Here is a 21,650-nt window from a genome sequence, read left to right as displayed (position 1 = left end):
GTTTGTTTGTGCTTCCTTCTGTTGTCTTGTGTTTGTGTCATTTAGTGTTGGAATTAACACTTAAAAATTGTCATTCTTGTTTCTGGGACTGGTTTCCCTACATATTGCACTACTTTTGAATATGATATTATGCTGTTATTTGCCATTGGATGTTATTATTTCCGCTTTCTAATTTTTTTTTCTGATGCTTGGGAGAATACCTTTTGATTTTATGTACTTGTACATTTGTATACCTTGAATTTATTGCACTGTGTGCACAGTTTTGAAATATTGTATGATGTCTTATTTGCTGTTTTCTATGCCAATAAAAATTGTTGATAAAGAAAAAAAAATGCTATATGAATGCGGGCTGCTAGCAATATAAACTAAATGCATGCCTTATACCCAAAGCAGGCCATACAGTTAAGATTAGGCAATAATGTGGCTGAACAGTCATACGCCAGGTCTACCATACATACCATCAGCATGCCAGACCAAACTGGCAGATCAGGGACATTGTTTTAAAAAAACATATTGTAAAAAAAACAGAATGCGCTTGAACAAAAAGGAGAAGGATTGGCTGATCATGCCATACAGGTATAGTTTCAGCCGACGACTGTGCAAAAAATCCAACATACCTGATCCCTTTTTCAGAACACAATCCTCAATTGTTATTTTGAAAAACTATCATTTTTGAGCAAGTTATGAGCAATTTTAGATTTATGCTAATGACTTTCTTAAAGAGGCTCTGTCACCAGATTCTCAAACCCCTATCTCCTATTGCATGTGATCGGCGCTGCAATGTAGATAACAGTAAAGTTGTTTTTTTTTTTAAACGTTCATATTTGGCCAAGTTATGAGCTATTTTATATATATGCAAATGAGCTTTGAAATCGACAACTGGGCGTGTTTTTTTTCGTATGTCCAACTGGGCGTGTATTGTGTTGTTTTTAACTGGGCGTTTTTACTTGTTTTACTAACAGGGCGTTGTGAATAGAAGTGTATGATGCTGACGAATCAGTGACCAATCCGCATCATGCACTCCTCTCCATTCATTTACACAGCACATAGTGATCTTACTAGAACGATGTGCAGCCACATACACAAGTATCCTGATAATGAATACACATGACCTCCAGCCTGGACGTCATGTGTATTCAGAATTCTGACACTTCTGAATCTTTTCTGTGAGATTACAGCAAGCCACGCGTAATCTCGCGAGATTACGAGGTAAACGAGATTTTGTTTCCCTTGCTGGAAATATCATATTCCAGGAGAGACACATTCTTAGGAACCTCTCTGATGCTGTTCCTGAATTTGGTTGTCCTCCAAGGATGGCCTTTAGACGTCAAAAAATTTGAGGGACTAACTTGTACATGCAGACGTGGGATCTTTACACACGAACCGCCAGCTAACTCTGGCCCCCAAAAAATTGGGGTGTTTTCCATGTTTAAATTGCATAAATTGCAATAACATGGTAAAAGGGGAATACATTTGTACACCCGGTAAGTGCAAAGGTTTTCCACATTAAACATTTCTTGACTTGTGCATCATCCCATGTTGTGTATATACTACAATGTCCCTGCAAATTGATATATGTAGGAGAAACCACTCAAGAATGTCGTGCTCGTCTAAATAAACATAAATCCACTATTAGAACGAAAAAACTAGATCTCCCGGTTTCAGCACAATTTTCTTTCGGCGGGGCATGTTGTCGGTGATCTGAAATTTAATCATTGACCACATACCTATACATCGGAGGGGTGGAGATCGAGTTTCTAGACTCAAACGCAGGGAGCTTGAATGGATTTTCAAGTTGAATTCTCTATCCCCACAGGGTCTTAATATTGACTTTAAGGTCGGTGCGGTCATTAATTGATGGGATCACTGATTGGGTTGCGAAGGTTCCCCTCATGTGCCTTGTGTGGTCCTCGCATGTTATCTCCTCATGTACGTGAATCTGAACACATCTATTATGATGATATGTTTATTGCAACATATCGATTTTTAATATATATATTCCTTTCATTGTCATTTGCAGATTCAGTTTGCGGATTGGACTATCTCCTCTGTCTTCCGGAGTCTTGATACATTTGTTTGTATAGTTCACATCTATTACATCGCTTAAAATTTGACACATTATTTGATACTGATATTTGGTCATCTAGGGATTGGGGCATTAGGTTTGGAGATATTGGACAACTTTATTTGATCACCATTCATTTATTTTTTTTGGGGATAACATATTTAACGTATTGGGATTATATGCAGGAATAAAGGAAAGGGAAACATTTCTACGCTGCTTTTGCACCTTTTTGGATGTTTACACATCAGATTTTGTGCAATATTTTTGACTATATGTCATGATGTAGATTGGAGTTTTGGGTGAAGATTTCTTCCCCCCTTACCTCCGTTTACCGTCTATTTTCCGATATGAATATTGGGCTCTACAGGGTCTTTTATAGACTTTGTAATCCTCCTTATTTCAATATTTTGCCAATTCCCTACCTGGTTGCCGCATAGTTAATCAGAGATGGCAATTTTTTATCCTCTGACTGATCTCCTGCCAGTTCCCAAAATGGCCACCGCACAGTGAATTACACAACACGCATGTGCGGGAAGTACCTAACGTAATCTCGCGGGATGTTGCGATTTAGTCAACTCATTCATTGTTTTCCTGTGTTCACATGTGTGACATGCGCAGTATTTACACATGGACGCCGTAATCCATGAGGAGCATGTCCTCGATTTTATTGCCATCGATTTTATTACACACACACTTGGGTGAGTTATTAATTACTAATGTATTATTGATATTTGGACTGCTTATTGCTGTACCAGTCCCTTAAAACTTTTAAATAAATATGCATTTTTCACCTATATTCATATCTTGTGGTTTTAGATTGTATTGTATACAACATTTAGATACATTTAAAATGTTTTTGTCTTGATCACTGTTTTATTACCAATTGACTCCTTATACATAGTCCTTATATACCTGTGATTTGATGTGTTCACTATGCTTGAGAAAGGTCCAGTTGGACTGAAACGTCGCATGGTTGATTAAAAGCTGATATTTTTGGATGTGCTGCCTCTCTGTCTATTTCTGCTTGCCTGATATTGAGGACCGTGGACCAGGTCCTGTTGAGGCGTACACCCATCTGTGGTCCAGTGCTGTGGAATCTCTTTCTTTGTGGTATCTTGGAAAATCGATCCACCACCACCCAGACCACACTGCATCCAGCAGAGAGAGGCAGACCTGTGACAAAATCCATTGCAATATGTCGCCACGGGGCATCAGGCAAAGGCAGTGGTTGGAGCAGACCAGCTGGTCTGGAGTGGGCAACTTTGTTTGCCGCGCATACCGTACAGGAGGAGACAAAGTCCATGACGTCTTTGGGCAGCGTGGGCCACCAGAACTGACGAGCAATTAGGTCTCGGGTCTTACGAGCACCCACGTGACCTGCCAGCTTGGAACGGTGTCCCCAGCGAAGGATTCTACCTCTGTCTGCCAGACGTACAAAAGTCCTTCCCGGAGGAATGTCTCTAACTTGCAGAGGGTTGACAGAGAAGATGCAGGAAGGGTCAATAATATTCTGTGGGGACTCCACAGTGTCCTCTGTCTCAAACGACCTAGACAAGGCATCGGCCCTCACATTCTTGTCGGCAGGTCGGTAGTGGAGCTCAAACTGGAACCGAGCGAAGAACAGCGACCAGCTGGCTTGACGAGAATTCAGCCGTTGAGCCGTCTGAAGATAGGTGAGGTTCTTGTGGTCCGTGAAGACCAGGATTGGATGAGCTCACCCTCTAGTAGGTGTCTCCACCCCTGCAGGGCCAGCTTGATGGCCAGTAACTCCCGATCCCCAATCGAGTAGTTGTGCTCTGCGGGAGAAAACAGCTTAGAGTAGTAGCCACATACCACAGTCTTGCTTTTCGAACCTCTCTGGAACAAAAGTGCGCGAGCACCAACAGAGGAGGCGTCCACCTCTAACGAAAACTGTAGGGACACATCAGGATGATAAAGAATCTGACGTGAAGGCCTTCTTCCAGCTCTTGAATGCGGCCTCTGCTTCTGGAGACCACACCTTGGCATTCATGCCCTTTTTGGTGAGGGTAGAGATGAGAGCTGTCAATGAGGAGAAGTTGGGAGTGAACTGCCGATAGAAGTTGACGAATCCCAGGAAGCGCTATATGGCCCTTAAGCCTTGGGGGCGTGGCCATTCCAGGACAGACTTTACCTTCTCAGGGTCAATTTTGAGGCCCTGATCGAAGATGATATAGCCCAGGAAGGGTAGAGACTTTCTTTCGAACACGCACTTGTCCAGCTTGGCATATAGGTGATTCTCCCTTAATCTAAGAAAAACCTGGCGGACATGTCTCTGATGAGTTACTGGATCTGGGGAAAAAATCAAAATGTCATCGAGTTACACCACAACACACAGACATAGAGGAGATCACGAAAAATGTAATTGACGAATTCTTGAAAAACCGCAGGGGCGTTACACAGGCCGAAGGGCATAACCAGGTATTCGTAGTGCCCATCACGTGTATTAAATGCAGTCTTCCACTCGTCACCCTGACGAATCCGGATTAGATTGTTTGCCCCCCGCAGGTCTAGTTTAGAAAAAAAATTGCCCATGTACGCGATCAAACAGTTCAGAGATTAAGGGCAATGGGTATCTGTTCTTTACCGTGATCTTGTTGAGACCCTGGTAGTCAATGCAGGGTCGGAGGGATCCGTCTTTTTTCTTGACAAAGATAAACCCGGCTCCGGCCGGGGATGAGGATTTACCTATGAAGACACTCTCTAGATTCTCCTTAATATAGGTAGACATTGACTGGGTTTCAGGTAAGGAGAGAGGGTATACCCTACCGCGAGGAGGGGACGAATCAGGAACCAAGTCAATAGGACAATCATACGCTCGATGTGGTGGCAACGTCTCCGCCTCCTTCTTGTCGAAGACATCTGAGAACTGAGAGTAACAATGAGGCAACCCTGCCAATGACTGATGCGGAGTCAGGCAGCGGCAGTCCATCTAATGAGACAACGACCAACGGCTTCTCCAGAAGGACAGTGAGCAAGTGAAGAAGATCCACAAGGTCTTGGCGTATGAAATTGGCTGCAGAGGCAGAGTCCAGGTAGGCAGAGACCGAATGGAGCCTCCAGCCAGCGACAATGGTAACAGGGATGAACAGCTTGGAGGAGAGTTCTCTATCAAATGCTGTGTCGCCCAGGGTTGTCTCTCCAACCAATCCTAGGCGTTGGAGTTTTTTGGCTTCTGGGGACAGAGACGCACGACATGGCAAGTGAGGCCGCAATATAGACAGAGTCCAGAAGTGCGCCTGCGCCGTTTCTCTTGAACAGACCGTTTAAGCCGATCCACTTGCATCGGGACCTCGGGTGGAGTAGTAGATGAAGGCAAGAGGGGTTGCTGGAAGTTGGACACCAGTCTAGGAAGACTTCTCTCTTGTCGAACCTCTTGGGATCTTTCTCTGAGCCTCATGTCCACTCGGGTGGCAAGAAGAATCAGGTCGTCCAAGGTAGATGGTAGATCCCGAGCAGCAAGTTCGTCCTTGATCTCAGATGATAGGCCATGCCAGAAGGAAGCTACCAACGCCTCATTGTTCCAGGACAGCACTCCTGACAGGGTCCGGAACTGGATGGTGTACTCGCCCACGCAGGCGTCCTCCTGGCAAAGGTTCAGCATAGAAGTAGCTGCCGACGAGACTCGTCCAGGCTCCTCGAACACAGTGCGGAATAACCCCATGAACCCCTAGAAGTCTCGGGTCCCTGTCGTTCCCAGATTGGGTTCGCGCACGCCAGGCCCTTGCTGGCAAGAAGATAATGAAGGCGATCCTGGCACCGTCTGAAGGAAATGCTCTGGCGTGCAGGGAGAAGTGGATATGACACTGGTTAAGAAATCCCCTGCACGTGCTTGCATCTCCATGGAAACGAGGTGGCAGTGAGAACCGAGGATCAGAACCGGAGCTGCCAGGAGGTGTAGCAGGAGGATCAGTCGGAGAGGTTGGAACACGTGCAGAGAAGGAAGCAGCTAGTGCCCCTAGCTATTGTGCCATGGAGTCTACTGCCACAAGAAGTTGATCCTGTCGTGCTCGCAGGTCCTGCAGGTTCGCCTGCATGGCTTGGGAGGGTGACAGGCCCTTGAATTGACCAGCGGGGTCCATGGCCTGAGCGTACTGTCACGGCGCGGGGTGTGGACACACTAGGCCGTACCGTGTAGCGGTATAGCAGCTGGCCAAACAGGTACAAAAAAATGTCTATAGTCCAGAAAGGGTACCTGAGGCAATGTAGACAGTAGCGGTGGATTCAGGCTAAGAAAAGGCTTCGACAGTAGACAGACACCCGGCGGGGTGTGACACAATAGATGCAGCGGAAGACACAACACGATTCCAACTCTTGACGGCACAGAGGCACGGGATACAGGGTACAGGCAGCAGGAACAGGTAACACTGGGAACTGGAAAACACTAGACCATTTGCAGTGACAAACTTTAGGTAACACAACAACACTCAGACAATGATCAAGAGGGCAGAGCCCTTTTTATAGTCCAGCAGCATTCTTGGCTAATTGCAGATTTTCTGCAACTGTGCGCGCACTGGCCGGACCAGGAAATGAGTGCCAGCGTTTCTCAGGAGGGAGATGCCGCCGAGAACTCACACGTTCATGGCCACGGCCGTCAGAGGGTAAGTCAGGACGACGGTCCGCGGCTATAGACGTTACAGTTGCCATCCAACATTCGTCAATGTAATGACGGGGTAAGAAGTCCACAAAAATTTCCGCCCTCATGATCGCTGCTTTACATCACATATCTCCAGTTCTCAGACCCTCCAGATAAACGTATGAATGATATGGAGCTTAGCTTAGGTTTAGAGCTGCCCTCTGCACAATATTAAGGGGAGCCTATGGCATGGAGAGCTGTGATATCTCTATTGCTGGCGGAGGTTTGAGAACAGCATAGACATGTCTACCGTCTCCCATAGACCACATAGCCGTGCACACATCTCAGCAGCAGAAAAGCCGGGCCTTTCATCCCCGTATTCAAATGAAGCAAACAAGGCAAAAGCATTTTGGCTGAACATGAGAGAACGCGGCTTCTATTGCTTGAACTCTGTTTTGTCAAGTTTAATTACGTGCTGACATTTCATATTGTTTCTCGGTCTATTCTGTCCGGTCAAAGCTGCAAAATCTGAAGTAATTAACTGCGCTGGAGGCGGCTCCATTGTGACTGGACTAAAGCTTAATAAAGGCCATAATGAAAACCTCTTCAGACTCATTCAGTCTCGTTACAGACGGAATGTAAATGAAGCAAAAAAAAAAACAAAAAAAAGATACATATACTACATACACACATTTCTAGGGCAGCACTGCGGCCACAGGGGGGGGGGGGCGTGGGCGTGTAGCCCTTAAAATTGATGTAGGTCCAGTGTCGGGGAAGGGGATGAGGTGACGTGGGGTGGGAAGGGTGGGAGATGACGGGTAGAGGTGAGGTAGTCCAGTACTACTTTGAAACATCTCCATTCTAAAAACCGTATTGGGGTAGGTTGTATGATATGGACCCCCCTCTCATAGCCAAAGCCAAAAGTAGAGATGCTCTTTGCCTGGTGGACGCCAGTATCCATTGCAATCAGCCACAATTGGTGGAAAAGTTTTAGTTAAGCTGCGGTATGCAGCTAGTTTCAAGGGGACTTTCACATTTCCAAAAGAGAACGGCCAGACTTGACAACCATATTAATAACTGCATACCTTTATAGAATCTGTTTATTTCACTTCATAATGTATTTTTGCATTTTGTATTTTAGTTTAGGTTGTCTAGCAACCTCTTGACTTCCTGTCTGGGTGACCACCATTTACACACATGTAGCTACCTGTACTAAAGTGGTCACAGGAAGTTCTGTTTGCTATACAAACGGACTGCTTCTCCATCTATATCATACACACTCCAGCACTCCGATGCATGAGAATATTGTTTAAGACATCCTGCAGTTCTAGGATAAAAATACAAGCGAGGCAAGGGAGAGAATAAACAGCAACAGTAAAGATTGTAAATTATGACATGGAATCTTAGTGGAGACATTGTGTCGAAATGTGTATATAATTGTAGCGTCTATGGCTGCGGACCCTCGGGATTACTCACCCCCCAGCGGCCGCAGCCATGGATCTGTGAGTGCTGGCCCGCATCTCCTCCCCAGGAGACGCCAGGGCTCACTTCCACTCTAGTCCGCTGTGTCCCGTAGGGTGCACGTGCAGGCTCGTGCCCGGCCTTAAAGGGCCAGCGCGCACACATGGGAATTATCACCAATTAGCCCATGATCACCCTGGACTATAAGAAGGGTCCTGCCCCTTTCCTGAGCATTGTTGTGTTTTCCTATGTTAGTCTTGCAAATGGTCCCTTAGTATTATCCTGTTCCTGTTGTTTCCCGTGCCATGCTACCTGTACCCTGTATCCCGTGCTATTTCTGTGCCTTAAACCTGTTGGAGTCGTGTTGTGCGACCGGTTCCGCCTGCTGTGTTACACAACGTCTGGTGTCTGATGTCAAGACCCCATCTGTGCCTAGCCGTTGCTACTGCCTGAACCACTACAGGTACCCTTGTGCTTGGACTATTTATATATTGACTCGGTACTCTGTTGGCCAGCTGCTATCCCGCTATGGCGGTACGGCCCAGTTAGTCCACATACCCACAGATCGTGACAATAATTATTATAGGGGTTGTCCTGGATTATAAAAAAAACAAAACAGTTTTTCTTTCCATAAACAGCGCCTCTCTTGTCAATGGGCTGTGTCTAGTATTGCAGTTCAGCCCAGTTGAAGTAAATATGGCTGAGCTGCAATACCACACACAAACATGGACATGTTAATTGTTTTGCAATGATTTTGCTCATCAGTTATGAGTCAGACCAGTTCATTCATACAGACATACAACGCAGATATTGTTCATATAATGAGTTTGCGATTTGCCGGCATCATAGGAATCAGCTGAGATGTCACATGACCTTCATGACTTTGCTTTTCAGGGCCCTACATTCATTCATGAAATATTCTGCCCACTTATTCTATTTGTCTTGGCTGAATAGGACTACATTTCTGGGAAGTGTGAATGGGGTGGCTGCTTATTAGTTGGTTATTTGCTATGGAAGATTACTCATATATCCAGTATTTCTATGTACTCATACCCCGAGACCCCCACTCTATTAGCACAAGAGGGAAAAGGGTGAAAAGTGAGGCTCCAGAGGACTCATTGTGACCATATATTACATGGTTGACAGCTACTGGATCAATCAGCTGCACAGTGATCATGGGACACTTCAAGTCTCGCCCATGTTCCGATAAGAGTGTCCCCAAATTGATCAGTAACACTCCTTTAAATGTAAATTAGCAACAACTCCGCCCCTTTTGAGCTCCGATTCATGGGGCACTTCTCTGAAAGTCAAAATTATTGGCGAGCATTTTTCATGTAGCTCAGGTTCCTTAAATCAAAATTACTGCTGGACCAATGCTACAGTGTTTGTGTACACACACAGTGCTCATTTCAGTAAAATGTATCCATAAAATTAGGGAGTGCCCTTTTAAATGCTGATAATCAGGTTCATATAAATGTATTATAAGTGTAATTATTAAATGAAAGAATACTAAAAAGCGTTTTTCAGATGCTGAATGGTATAAACAATTCTCTAAAGTGCGACTTCCTCTGTTCTAATGTTCTGCGCAGGTGTCAGTCTTCACTGAAGTTCTCGCATTCTTTTTATGAACCAGGAAGAGCAGGATGTACACATAGGAGAGTAATTTAACTGTGCTCCGTAGATACATTTTTTTAATTTAAATCGTAATATTACATATGTATGTTAAAGTATCTTGAGAGAAATCTATGGCCAAATGTATATTATAAGATGGTCATTTTTAAACATTTTGTAACGTCTTCAGTATAAAATAACCTTTGCGGGTTATACTTATCCCTACAGATTCCCGCCAACATTTTTATTTGTATCATAGCCCTGTGCAGTTACTATGAAACGTTAAGCATAGCAACTACTCCGGATGGTAAATATTAGACGACTGATCCTGCGGTGGAATGATTGAGAGTGGCAGGTCTCGGCAGTGTAGCGGATATCTGTATAAAAGCTTAGGATTAATATTCAACTCCATTTCAGGCTGCGGATAATCACAACATGCCTAGCGGGGAATGCCTTTGAAGATAAGAAGCCTCTAGTGAGTGTAGTGGAGATTCGTGTTACATGGTGTGAAATCATCGGTTTATATGGGAGTTTATTGTGAAATAGTGTTAAAGTGACGCTACATGTTACATTGTAGAAAAAAGAATTTAAAAATCTTTTGCAGTTGTCAAAACTCTATTTTTCTGACACAAAGCTCCAAATTCCCTGTATAGACATACAGTGAAGGAAATAAGTATTTGATCCCTTGCTGATTTTGTAAGTTTGCCCACTGTCAAAGACATGAACAGTCTAGAATTTTTAGGCTAGGTTAATTTTACCAGTGAGAGATAGATTATATATAAAAAAAAAAAAAAGAAAATCACATTGTCAAAATTAAATATATTTATTTGCATTGTGCACAGAGAAATAAGTATTTGATCCCTTTGGCAAACAAGACTTAATAATTGATGGCAAAACCCTTGTTAACAAGCACAGCAGTCAGACGTTTTTTGTAGTTGATGATGAGGTTTACCCACATGTTAGATGGAATTTTGGCCCACTCCTCTTTGCAAATCATCTGTAAATCATTAAGATTTCGAGGCTGTCGCTTGGCAACTCGGATCTTCAGCTCCCTCCATAAGTTTTCGATGGGATTAAGGTCTGGAGACTGGCTAGGCCACTCCATGACCTTAATGTGCTTCTTTTTGAGCCACTCCTTTGTTGCCTTGGCTGTATGTTTCGGGTCATTGTCGTGCTGGAAGACCCAGCCACGAGCCATTTTTAATGTCCTGGTGGAGGGAAGGAGGTTGTCACTCAGGATTTGACGGTACATGGCTCCATCCATTCTCCCATTGACGCGGTGAAGTAGTCCTGTGCCCTTAGCAGAGAAACACCCCCAAAACATAATGTTTCCACCTCCATGCTTGACAGTGGGGACGGTGTTCTTTGGGTCATAGGCAGCATTTCTCTTCCTCCAAACACGGCGAGTAGAGTTAATGCCAAAGAGCTCAATTTTAGTCTCATCTGACCACAGCACCTTCTCCCAATCACTCTCAGAATCATCCAGATGTTCATTTGCAAACTTCAGACGGGCCTGTACATGTGCCTTCTTGAGCAGGGGGACCTTGCGGGCACTGCAGGATTTTAATCCATTACGGCGTAATGTGTTACCAATGGTTTTCTTGGTGACTGTGGTCCCAGCTGCCTTGAGATCATTAACAAGTTCCCCCCGTGTAGTTTTCGGCTGAGCTCTCACCTTCCTCAGGATCAAGGATACCCCACGAGGTGAGATTTTGCATGGAGCCCCAGATCGATGTCGATTGACAGTCATTTTGTATGTCTTCCATTTTCTTACTATTGCATCAACAGTTGTCTCCTTCTCACCCAGCGTCTTACTTATGGTTTTGTAAGCCATTCCAGCCTTGTGCAGGTCTATGATCTTGTCCCTGACATCCTTAGAAAGCTCTTTGGTCTTGCCCATGTTGTAGAGGTTAGAGTCAGACTGATTAATTGAGTCTGTGGACAGGAGTCTCTTATACAGGTGACCATGTAAGAGCTGTCTTTAATGCAGGCACCAAGTTGATTTGGAGCGTGTAACTGGTCTGGAGGAGGCTGAACTCTTAATGGTTGGTAGGGGATCAAATACTTATTTCTCTGTGCTCAATGCAAATAAATATATATAATTTTGACTATGTGATTTTCTTCTTTTTTTTTTTAATATAATCTATCTCTCACTGGTAAAATTAACCTAGCCTAAAAATTCTAGACTGTTCATGTCTTTGACAGTGGGCAAACTTACAAAATCAGCAAGGGATCAAATACTTATTTCCTTCACTCTATAATTCCATGATAAAATTCTGGCAGCCTACATTCCCCACTAGGGGGAGCTACATTGAATTCAATAATAAGTGGCAACTGCAAGAATCTAGAACTTTATTATTTAACTCTATGTCTATGCAGGGCATTTGGACCATTATAAAGATAGATGAAAAAATTAATCAGCACATAATTTCGGACCTAAAAACGACATGGTGTTATAAGGCGGACATTCACTTTAAAGGGGTTGTGCAGTCAAGACACCTAGCCCTATATTCTGCTGCTCGGGACCCTCTTCCTTTCTACTCTGAGCCAGACAAGCAGCGGCTCTTATTCTGGCGGGTCAAAGCTGTCCACGTATTACATGGACAGCCATTCATCTGACTAGCCGCCATGAAATACTACATTGCGGTGACAGCTCTCACATTACAGGGGTTGTCTATGATGAGACAACCTCTTGAAGGATGAAAGTATAGTCTTAGATGTGAGAAGCAATCTTCAGTGCAGGAATTCAATTTATGCCATGCACTACTACTCCCAACAAGTTCCTTGAAAAACTCTTGCTACATATTGCAAACATTGCGGGGCCAAGTTTCCAATGCATTGTGTGGCTTCCTCTGTATTCAATGACAATTTAGGAGAAAGTTTCAACTCAGTGGCTTATCAGAAAATCTTAAAATACAGCACTCACTTTTCAAGGCATAGTGCCCCTCTTCCGAAGCGTCCTCGTGTCCATTATACTCTCTGTTGGCCAGCTGCCTGTTGGCTGTTTCAAGCCGATTTGCACAAAGACAGGAAACAAGAATGAAAGATTAGGGGCTGGAAAAAGGATTCCCTGACCCGACCGACTAATGAGAGGAACTCCACTCTGTGCTGATCTTGTTATTTTGGATGGAACATTTGTTCCTTGAACCGTGTGGGGAAGCGCAGCTTAAAAAAACACAATTTTATTTTATTGCTCCAATGAATGTTAAAAAAAAAAAAAGTATTTTGCAAATAGTCTTGGTTAGAAATATCCTACCGTTTTCTGTTTACAGCTTCTATGCAGACCTATATGTCTTTAAGGTAACAGACCAAAAACCTAGTCTGATCTTGCAGTCATACTCCTATCTATCTGTCCCCTACTTTTTGGACACATACATTCGGTAGGTTAGCAAGAAATAGGGAGCAAATGTAAGGAAGGATCACTCTATAGAGGGTTGGTTTGTGGTCTGTCACCGTGGAGAAAGAGAAGTCTGCATAGGAGCTGCTGACACAATTGTTTAATATTTTATTTTTTTGCATTGGAGCAGTAATAAAATTGGTTGCAGAGTTGAACATACCCTTTAAGCACTGCTTTTATAGTGCAAGCACCAAATCAGTATTGTACGATTACTACTATAAGTACATTAAAGGGTATTTAACGTTCGACAAACTTCTGACATGTTATAGTGACATGTCAGAAGTTTTGATTGGTGGGGGTCTGAGCACTGAGACCCCCACCAATCGCTAGAACGAAGCTTCGTTTCTGTTCGGCTTTTTCCAGAAATCAATGTATCGGAGTACGAGATCAATAGAAAGTCTATGAGCCTGTACTCCAATACATCGGCTTTCCGGAAAAAGCCAAACAGAAACGAAGCGGCTATGCGCTCACAAGAGCATTCTGCCGCTTCGTTTTAGCGATTAATACTTGGACCCCCTACCAATCAAAATTTCTGACATGTCAGAAGTTTGTTGAACGTTTCGTTACCCTTTAATATAAAACCTGCAGTTTGTATCCCTTAAAGGGCATGTACTCCTAAAGCCCAAGCAATCCCTCGTAACTATAAGTCCTTGAGTCGTCCTCTTCTACCAGGTTGTTAACAATTCTTTTCAGCCACTTGTTAGTCCCATCGGGATGACAATCAATATGGCTGCTATTACAGCATTGACTGTAGTTATAACTTATCATCCAGCTTATCTAGAAACAGACAGAACTAAGAAATGCTCATAAAAATACACATTTTAAAATAAATATTTCACAGATATTAATTTTTGACATGGGACGTAGCCGATTAAACGGAAGGGTCCCACTTCCAGGAGCCCCCAACAATTAATTGCCACTCCTGTCTAAGGCCTCATGCACACGTACATGGAGTATTTACGGTCAGTAATTACTCCACGAACGGGCCGCGGACTGTCACCGCATTTGCGGGCCGTGCTCACATTATAAAGTATTGGAGTATGGTCTGTAAATGAAAAAAAATAGAACATGTCCTATTTTTTGCAGGTCATTTCTACGGCCCAGACACTTACCCGTAAATATACAGGAAGGTCTCCGTGGCCATAGAAATGATCAGGGATCAGTATTTGTATCCGCAATTACGTAAATCCGTAAAGATTACGGTCGTGTGCATGAGGCCTAAAGCTAGTTTATAAACATGCCCTGAAAGGAAGCCTTAAAGGGGTTTCCCACTTTTGTTCCCCAAGTAAATGTCAGAAAATAGTATTGATAGGGATCAGGGAGATAGGACACCAAGCCTGAAAAAAGGGGTTCTCCTGGTTAACAGGAGAGACCCCCCTATTATTCCACAACATACCATTTGCATCCTTAACGTCATTGGCTTTTTCTTCTTGGCTATATTAAATACACAACTTTTGGCAGCATCCAAATAATTACAGGTTACCTACAACCTCAATATTTCCGTCTAGGAAATAAGGTCTCATGCAAGTATGAAAAAATTGAGGTCGCGTTGTCATAATCCCGCAATTTTACCAAACGTTGAAATGTAGCCCGAGCCTAAATGCCCCCCTTTAACTTATTCTTCTGTGTCACTAGAATGAGGGACCTGCACTGTAAGTACTGCGCCCCTATGACTTAAAGGGGTTAACAAAGACAACCCCTTTAAGGCCCATCTGAAAATAGAAATTATAGTATTACATGCTGTCCATTCAAATAAATGTCTGACAATGTAATGCATGGACAGGCTAGGTCCGCGAGAGGGGGAGCCAAGCAGTGGATTGGCCTCTATCGTGTCCATATGCCCTAATAGGGCATATTGATAGGGGTGGTCACTGTTAAACAATCCCATTAAAATAGCCATTATTCCCGCGCTGTCCTCCAGCGATGCAGGCCTGGTTTCTTCTGACCATGTCTGCACCAGCGGAATGACGCCGATGGCACGATGACATCATCGCGCCACCTGCATCACTGGTAAAGCACCGAATGGCGGGGCAGGGAACTAATAGTTCCCTTGCCTCGCCAACTCTAGCGATTGCTCAATTGTATGCGTGTCCTCAGGACGCTGATACAATCCAGTGCAGGGGTCCGGTTCTGGATCCTACTTCTCCCCGATTCTGTGAACCGGCTGTAATTTTGAGGCTATGTTCACACGCTTAACAAAAAACGTTTTTTAAAAACGGCCACGTAAAAAACGCCCCGTGGGAATGGAACACCATTTTTCCCATTGAAATCAATGGGCAGATGTTTGGAGGCCCGAAAAATGGCTGAAAATAGCCCGTGTGAACATATCATTACAGCCGGTACACGAGAAGCAGGAAGCACCGGCCAGATCCCACCCCTGCTTACACTGTTGTCACTGTCATTGAAGACAGAGGGACAGCAATTCACACATCAAAAATATTTCAAGGTGAACTTACACGTTAATTTTGGAAAGATAAAAATAAAGATTCTGTACTTAATTATTTTTAAAAAAGTTCAAAAATAAACAGAATGATAAAAACTGTAACGTTATTGGCCATGTAATGTAACAGATATATATGTTACCAGCATGCTGCATTGCATCCATATACATTACTCAACACTTTCCAGGGGTAGTGACAAAATAAAGAAAATCCTTAACGTTACATATAGTCTCTTCTGCTACGACATCATGAATGTCTGCTGTCACGTTGCTGCGAGATTGGGACATTAAGACCTCATTACCTCTCAGATCCCGGTTAAAGTCGTGCAGCCTTCGGATTTCCCCCTCCAGCTTTTTTTTCATGGCTTTATCTAATGCTTCCCTCTTTGTAGACGACTTCACCAGGCCCTCATAGGCTTCAGAAATCTTCTGGATTTCAGCTTCAAACTAGAAAAATTAAGAGATTGTCTGAGTAACTGGTGAGGAAATAAAGATGTCCGGGAGGTGATGAGATTACGTTGTAAAATGAACCACTCTGGCAGATGACCTAATAATTACTGCTCATTAAGGAAGCAGAGGCCAAGAAAAAAGATAAATTGCTCTGTGAGAAATATACAGGAGTGTTACAAATGCTAAAGGGTTTCTCCAACCTTGGCTTGTTCCACCCACATGGACTATATATATTTTATGGTTTCCCTTAGAAACATTCTGAAATGAATATAGGCAAAGGGCAGTATAGCAGTGATAATGAAGTTAGAGGAGTGAGGATGTAAAGCACCTATAAATGATGACCTACCTATGCCCAAGCTTCTACTCACAGATATTATTGGTTGATAAGAATATCAGTGTGTTCCTGGTAAAGTCTAAACTTGTCCTATAAATGCTATTTCTCAGTTCACATGTGCTGTGGATACTTACATGAGGTTATAGGGCAGAGACTAACGGTATGGGGATTTTCCCAAGTTTAAAGAGGAATTGTCAGCTCTCCTGTGTGGTGTAGTAAACAAGACTGGTCAGCTCATCTGTGTGGTGTAGTATAGAGGAGCTGTCAGCTCTCCTGTGTGGTGTAGTATAGAGGATGTGTCAGTTCTCCTGTGTGGTGTAGTATAGAGGAACTGTCAGCTCTCCTGTGTGGTGTAGTATAGAGGATCTGTCGGGTTCTCCTGTGTGGTATAGTATAGAGGATCTGTAAGCTCTCCTGTGTGGTGCAGTATAGAGGATCTGTCAGCTCTCCTGTGTGGTGTAATATAGAGGATCTGTCAGTCCTCCTGTGTGGTGTAGTATAGAGGATGTGTCAGTTCTCCTGTGTGGTGTAGTATAGAGGAACTGTCAGCTCTCCTGTGTGGTGTAGTATAGAGGATCTGTCGGGTTCTCCTGTGTGGTATAGTATAGAGGATCTGTCAGTTCTCCTGTGTGATGTAGTATAGAGGAGCTGTCAGCTCTCCTGTGTGGTGTAGTATAGAGGATCTGTCAGTTCTCCTGTGTGATGTAGTATAGAGGATCTGTCAGCTCTTCGGTGTGGTGTAGTATACAGGATCTCTCAGTTCTTCTGTGTGATGTAGTATAGAGGAGCTGTCAGCTCTCCTGTGTGGTGCCGTATAGAGGAGCTGTCAGCTCTCCTGTATGGTGTAGTATAGAGGATCTGTCAGCTCTCCTGTGTGGTGCCGTATAGAGGAGCTGTCAGCTCTCCTGTATGGTGTAGTATAGAGCACCCAGTTGTCAACATATTCATATATTTCCAGGTGGATCAAGGAAAAAGCACAACACAGAGTTCGAGAAAAAAATGCTCCAGAATTGTTATTTCATGGTCAAATGCAAGTATTACCTAAACAGACATCTCAGTAGAGTAGAAAAGTGAGAACGGCGGCAGAACCTCACTTCTCCCCCAAAAAACAATATGTCACACTGACAGGGCTCCAGGAAGAGAGAGGAGGAGCAGTTCAGTGCGTTCCCCATGCTGTAGAATTACTTTAGCTGTCCAAACTATAAGGCAGGCACATTCATAGCGTGACTTGAACTTCTGAATTTTGTGCAATCATTTTTTGCTTTATGATATCTGGATTAGACAACCCCTCATTAAATTTCATCGCCAATGACATCTCCCAACAAACTCCTGCTTGTTCAGTGTCTGCAGGATGCATGCCCTGCTTTATTGATGGACAACAGGTCCCAGAGCGTCTTGTGAACCCCGTGTCCTGGGCATACTGAAACTGGAGTGAGGCCAATGCTGGATTTTATCGAGGTGGGACTGATAGCATGTTAATACATATCTATTATAAAATGTCTTTGTTCCTCTAGATCAGGGGTCTCAAGCACGCGGCCCGCATGCGACCCCTGAGGCTGTTATCTGCGGCCCGCGGACAACAGAGCCGCTAGTATCGGCTCAGTTCTATGACTCTGTGAAATCCCTGACATCACTGTCCATGAATGGACACGTAATGTCAGGGTCTTCCCCAGAGAGGAGTCCCAAGCAGAGCGCTAGCATAGGCTCTGCTCCGGGACTCTGGAATCCCCTGACATAGCTGTCCACATATGGACAGCGATGTCTAGGGATTCCCAAGAACTGGACAGTGATGTCAGGAGAACAGCTGGAGTCCCAGTAGTAGCGCTACTGGTTGCCCCTCACATCTCTGTCCATATATGAACAGTGATGTCAGGAGCAAAGCTGGAATCCCAGGTAGGGTGCTAGAAGCGGCTCTGCTCCGGGACTCCAGTTCTGGGCAAGCCCCTGACATCATTCTCCATATTTGAACACTGATGTCAGTTGCTTCTCCAGAGTTCCGGAGTAGAGCCTATACTAGTGTTCCGCTCTGGGACACCGGCCCTGGGGTTGCCCCTGACATCACATTCCGGTCCAAGAGGATCCCCTCACGTCACTGTGTATGAACAGTGACATCAGGGGCTCCTCCAGCAGAGGAATCCCTGGCTAAAGCGTCGGCAACGCTCTGGCTTGGGATTCCACTCCTAGAGGGTGCCCCAATGGAGCTATCTACCGGGGGTGTGTGTGGCCGCATCTACCGGGGGTGTGTGTGGCCGCATCTACCGGGGGTGTGTCTCTACAGAGGGCACAGTCGCAGCCTCTACAGAGGGCACGGTGGCAGCCTCTACAGAGGGCACGGTGGCAGCCTCTACAGAGGGCACGGTGGCATCCTCTACAGAGGGCACGGTGGCAGCCTCTACAGAGGGCACGGTGGCAGCCTCTACAGAGGGCACTGTGACAGCATCTACAGAGGGCACTGTGGCAGCATCTACAGAGGGCACTGTGGCACGATCTAAAAAGGGGCTGCCTAATTTTGACATTTGTGTGTCTGCCAAACGCTGCCAACTGAGCTGCCGGACTGCATTTAGCGACACAAACTGTAAAAGTGGATTGTTGAAATAAGCACGTGGAGAAATTTTGCAAATTTCCGGTAACTTTAAACCTAGCGCTGTTATTATAGTAATGTAGTATTATAGTAACGTAGTATTGTTATAGTAATGTAGTATTAAAGTACTATAGTGTTATAGTAGTTCAAATAACTAATTAATTAACAATAATTTTGTAATCTATCAAATGTGAAAGTAATGCGGCCCGTCAACTTCACATATTTTCTATTTGTGGCCCACTTACCCGGCTGAGTTTGAGACCCCTGCTCTAGATTTTGGGCAAAACTGGTCTAAAAGTAATAGTTCACTTCAAAGGAGAATTGCAAAACGCATGACATAAGATCCGCTGTACTGCACACGAAACATGTAAAAAACATACTTGTTGTGGGCCTGATGTCTGCAGCTCCTCTGCTACACTGTACCCATGACAATACTTCCTGTCTCTGTGTTATGATACTTTAGTGTTGCTATATGGGCAAGGGGGATTATCAATGCAATTAAACTGGTAGTCCGGCTTAATAGCATAGAGAAAATGGCGTTCAGCAGGATTATTTTCCGTAACTCGAAGAATAGAGGTGCTGCACTTTTCCAATGGTTTTTCAAAGAGAAGTATTGGGGAATAGAGCGTATTCTGCACTGCTATGCCATATTGTGCAAATCCAAATCACCATCTACATCAATGTCTACATACTGGCCAGAGGAGCAGCAGATTCAGCAGGTTCATTCACTTGGCTGACTAACTCTATATCACACTAAGCAGATGTCATATAAACTTTATATATATTCAACCATAATAACGTGACCGAGGTAGCGGTGATATTACACAAGAATTGCTGTCAGGGACCCTGCTGAAAAGTTACAATCACGGACCCCCAGATAACATCTTCACAGTTTACATTACGCTGGAAGTACCCCGTACATTACAAATGAGATCGGCGAAAGACGCAGTGGAGAGACAAGTCCATAAGTTACAGGCGCAGTAATCCTAGAAACAACAGCAACGTAAGAGAACAAGCATCCAAGAGAAGACATGAACTCCTTACTGTACTCACTGAATACCAAAAAAGGAGCGATCCCCCACTATTATAGGGGTGTAAAAGTACAACGAAAAATTCACTAACAGTTATGGAAGAAAAAGGAAAATGTGCATCTGGCTGCCGGCTGATACTGGAGCACCTGCCACTGTTCATGGGGGGACTCCTAGGCTGTTAATAAGGGCACGCTGGGGTTTACTGTGGCGATTACAAGGGCACACTGGTGTTATTTATGGGAGCACACTGCCACTGTATATGGTGGCACTCCGATACCACTTCTTTTGGAGGAAATCTGGCATTGTTCCTGGGGGAATACACTGGTGTCTTTATTGGAGCACTCTGGCACTGTTTTGGGGGCACTCCTGGGCTCTTCATAGGTACACACTAGGGTTTACTATTGGGGATTTAACAAGGGCACACTAAGGGCGTTTATGGGGGAACTCTGCCAATCTTTATGCGGAAATAAGAGGGAACCCTGGTGGCAATCTGACAGAGTTTACAAGGGCACATGGGTATTGTTTATGGGAGCTCACTGGAACTTTTTATGAGGTGATCCTAGTGCTGATTTTGGGGGTCATACTGGCTGTAGCTATGGGGGCACTCTGGCTGTAACTATGGGTAGGTGGTCATAATTTGATGTTGGGATTTATGTGAAAAATTTTGCACAGCACTTTTTGTGTGTTGTATCTCTAAAGTCTCAGTGGAATCTCTTCCGGAAAGAGTGTGTCATCTACAGCTACAGCACAGCTCCGCACCAGGTGGGATTGTGTCAAATGTAAAAACATGAGTACTGGACTTCCGAGGTCGTGAGGACAAATTTAAATAAAGACAAATTTTGACTGATCTTATTACCCATTGGTACAGCAGGTGGCTGACAGATAACAGAGAGCCCTCTGGGTTTTGCCACCACGTCTGTAGACCTGAACACTTTGGTCCCTCACAATGGTATCCAAATGTGATAGAGACCTCAATCAAAGTTATTTCAACTAAATAAAACAAGGGACTAGTGTGCTAAACCATTTTCAGGATCTTGACTTGCTGTCAGTGAGTGGAAACATTCTTGTTTACATTTGGGGTGGAAAATCTGTCCTGATGATGGATACAGTATATCAGATCTCTCTTTACTAATAATCTGTGCACCTGTCTGTACCGCATATGAACAAAAATTTTACTCTGTGTCACAAAATGTAAAAAATGTAATATCTGGCCACTCAAAAACATTGTGTCAGATTTATTGTACACTCAATGTATTTCTGCCAATTTTCTGCCTTAAACACACAGAAAAATATGGCGTTCGAGTCGAACGTCATCTTTACAAAGCCCCTGCGACACTTTTTCCGAAATAAATGTGTATTGTAAAAACGGACAGGACTGAAGAGTAATCCTGAGCCCGACTATTTTTTTTACATTTTCTGCCACTTTTCTACTTGCTTTTTCACAATTATCTGCCGTGTAAAAGTATCATCGTTGTCGGAAGCACATCTTCCCATGTAAACAGGGAATATATACTACCGGCAATGATGCAAACAATATGAGATTTTTCGTCCCCTACAGTACAGTGATTGATCCATGTGAATAGTGCTAAACGAGTGCTGATCGACGTGTTATATCGTCTTTGGCGCTCGTTTACTGCAGAAATTTTCCGGTGTAAAAGGACACTTAAATCCTGCCGTTATTTTTAG

General features: G+C 44.0%; 1 protein-coding gene across 3 annotated transcripts in view; it reads right to left on the bottom strand.

Annotated features, from left to right (window-relative positions):
- Positions 1–21,650, bottom strand: part of AMOTL1 (angiomotin like 1) — an 83,634-nt gene that overhangs the window by 25,951 nt on the left and 36,033 nt on the right. For all 3 annotated transcript variants that reach the window (XM_075851492.1, XM_075851493.1, XM_075851494.1), the window contains exons 5-6: positions 15,871–16,015; positions 12,658–12,732 (exon numbers count right to left, since the gene is read on the bottom strand). In XM_075851492.1, the coding sequence (XP_075707607.1) occupies positions 12,658–12,732; positions 15,871–16,015 (220 nt within the window). The remainder of the gene's footprint in view (positions 1–12,657; positions 12,733–15,870; positions 16,016–21,650) is intronic.

This window comes from Rhinoderma darwinii, chromosome 2, assembly GCF_050947455.1.
Source record: "Rhinoderma darwinii isolate aRhiDar2 chromosome 2, aRhiDar2.hap1, whole genome shotgun sequence".
In the NCBI taxonomy this organism is placed as follows: domain Eukaryota; kingdom Metazoa; phylum Chordata; class Amphibia; order Anura; family Rhinodermatidae; genus Rhinoderma; species Rhinoderma darwinii.
The sequence above is the reverse complement of the archived record's forward strand: the minus strand, read 5'-3'. Positions and strand labels throughout refer to the sequence as shown.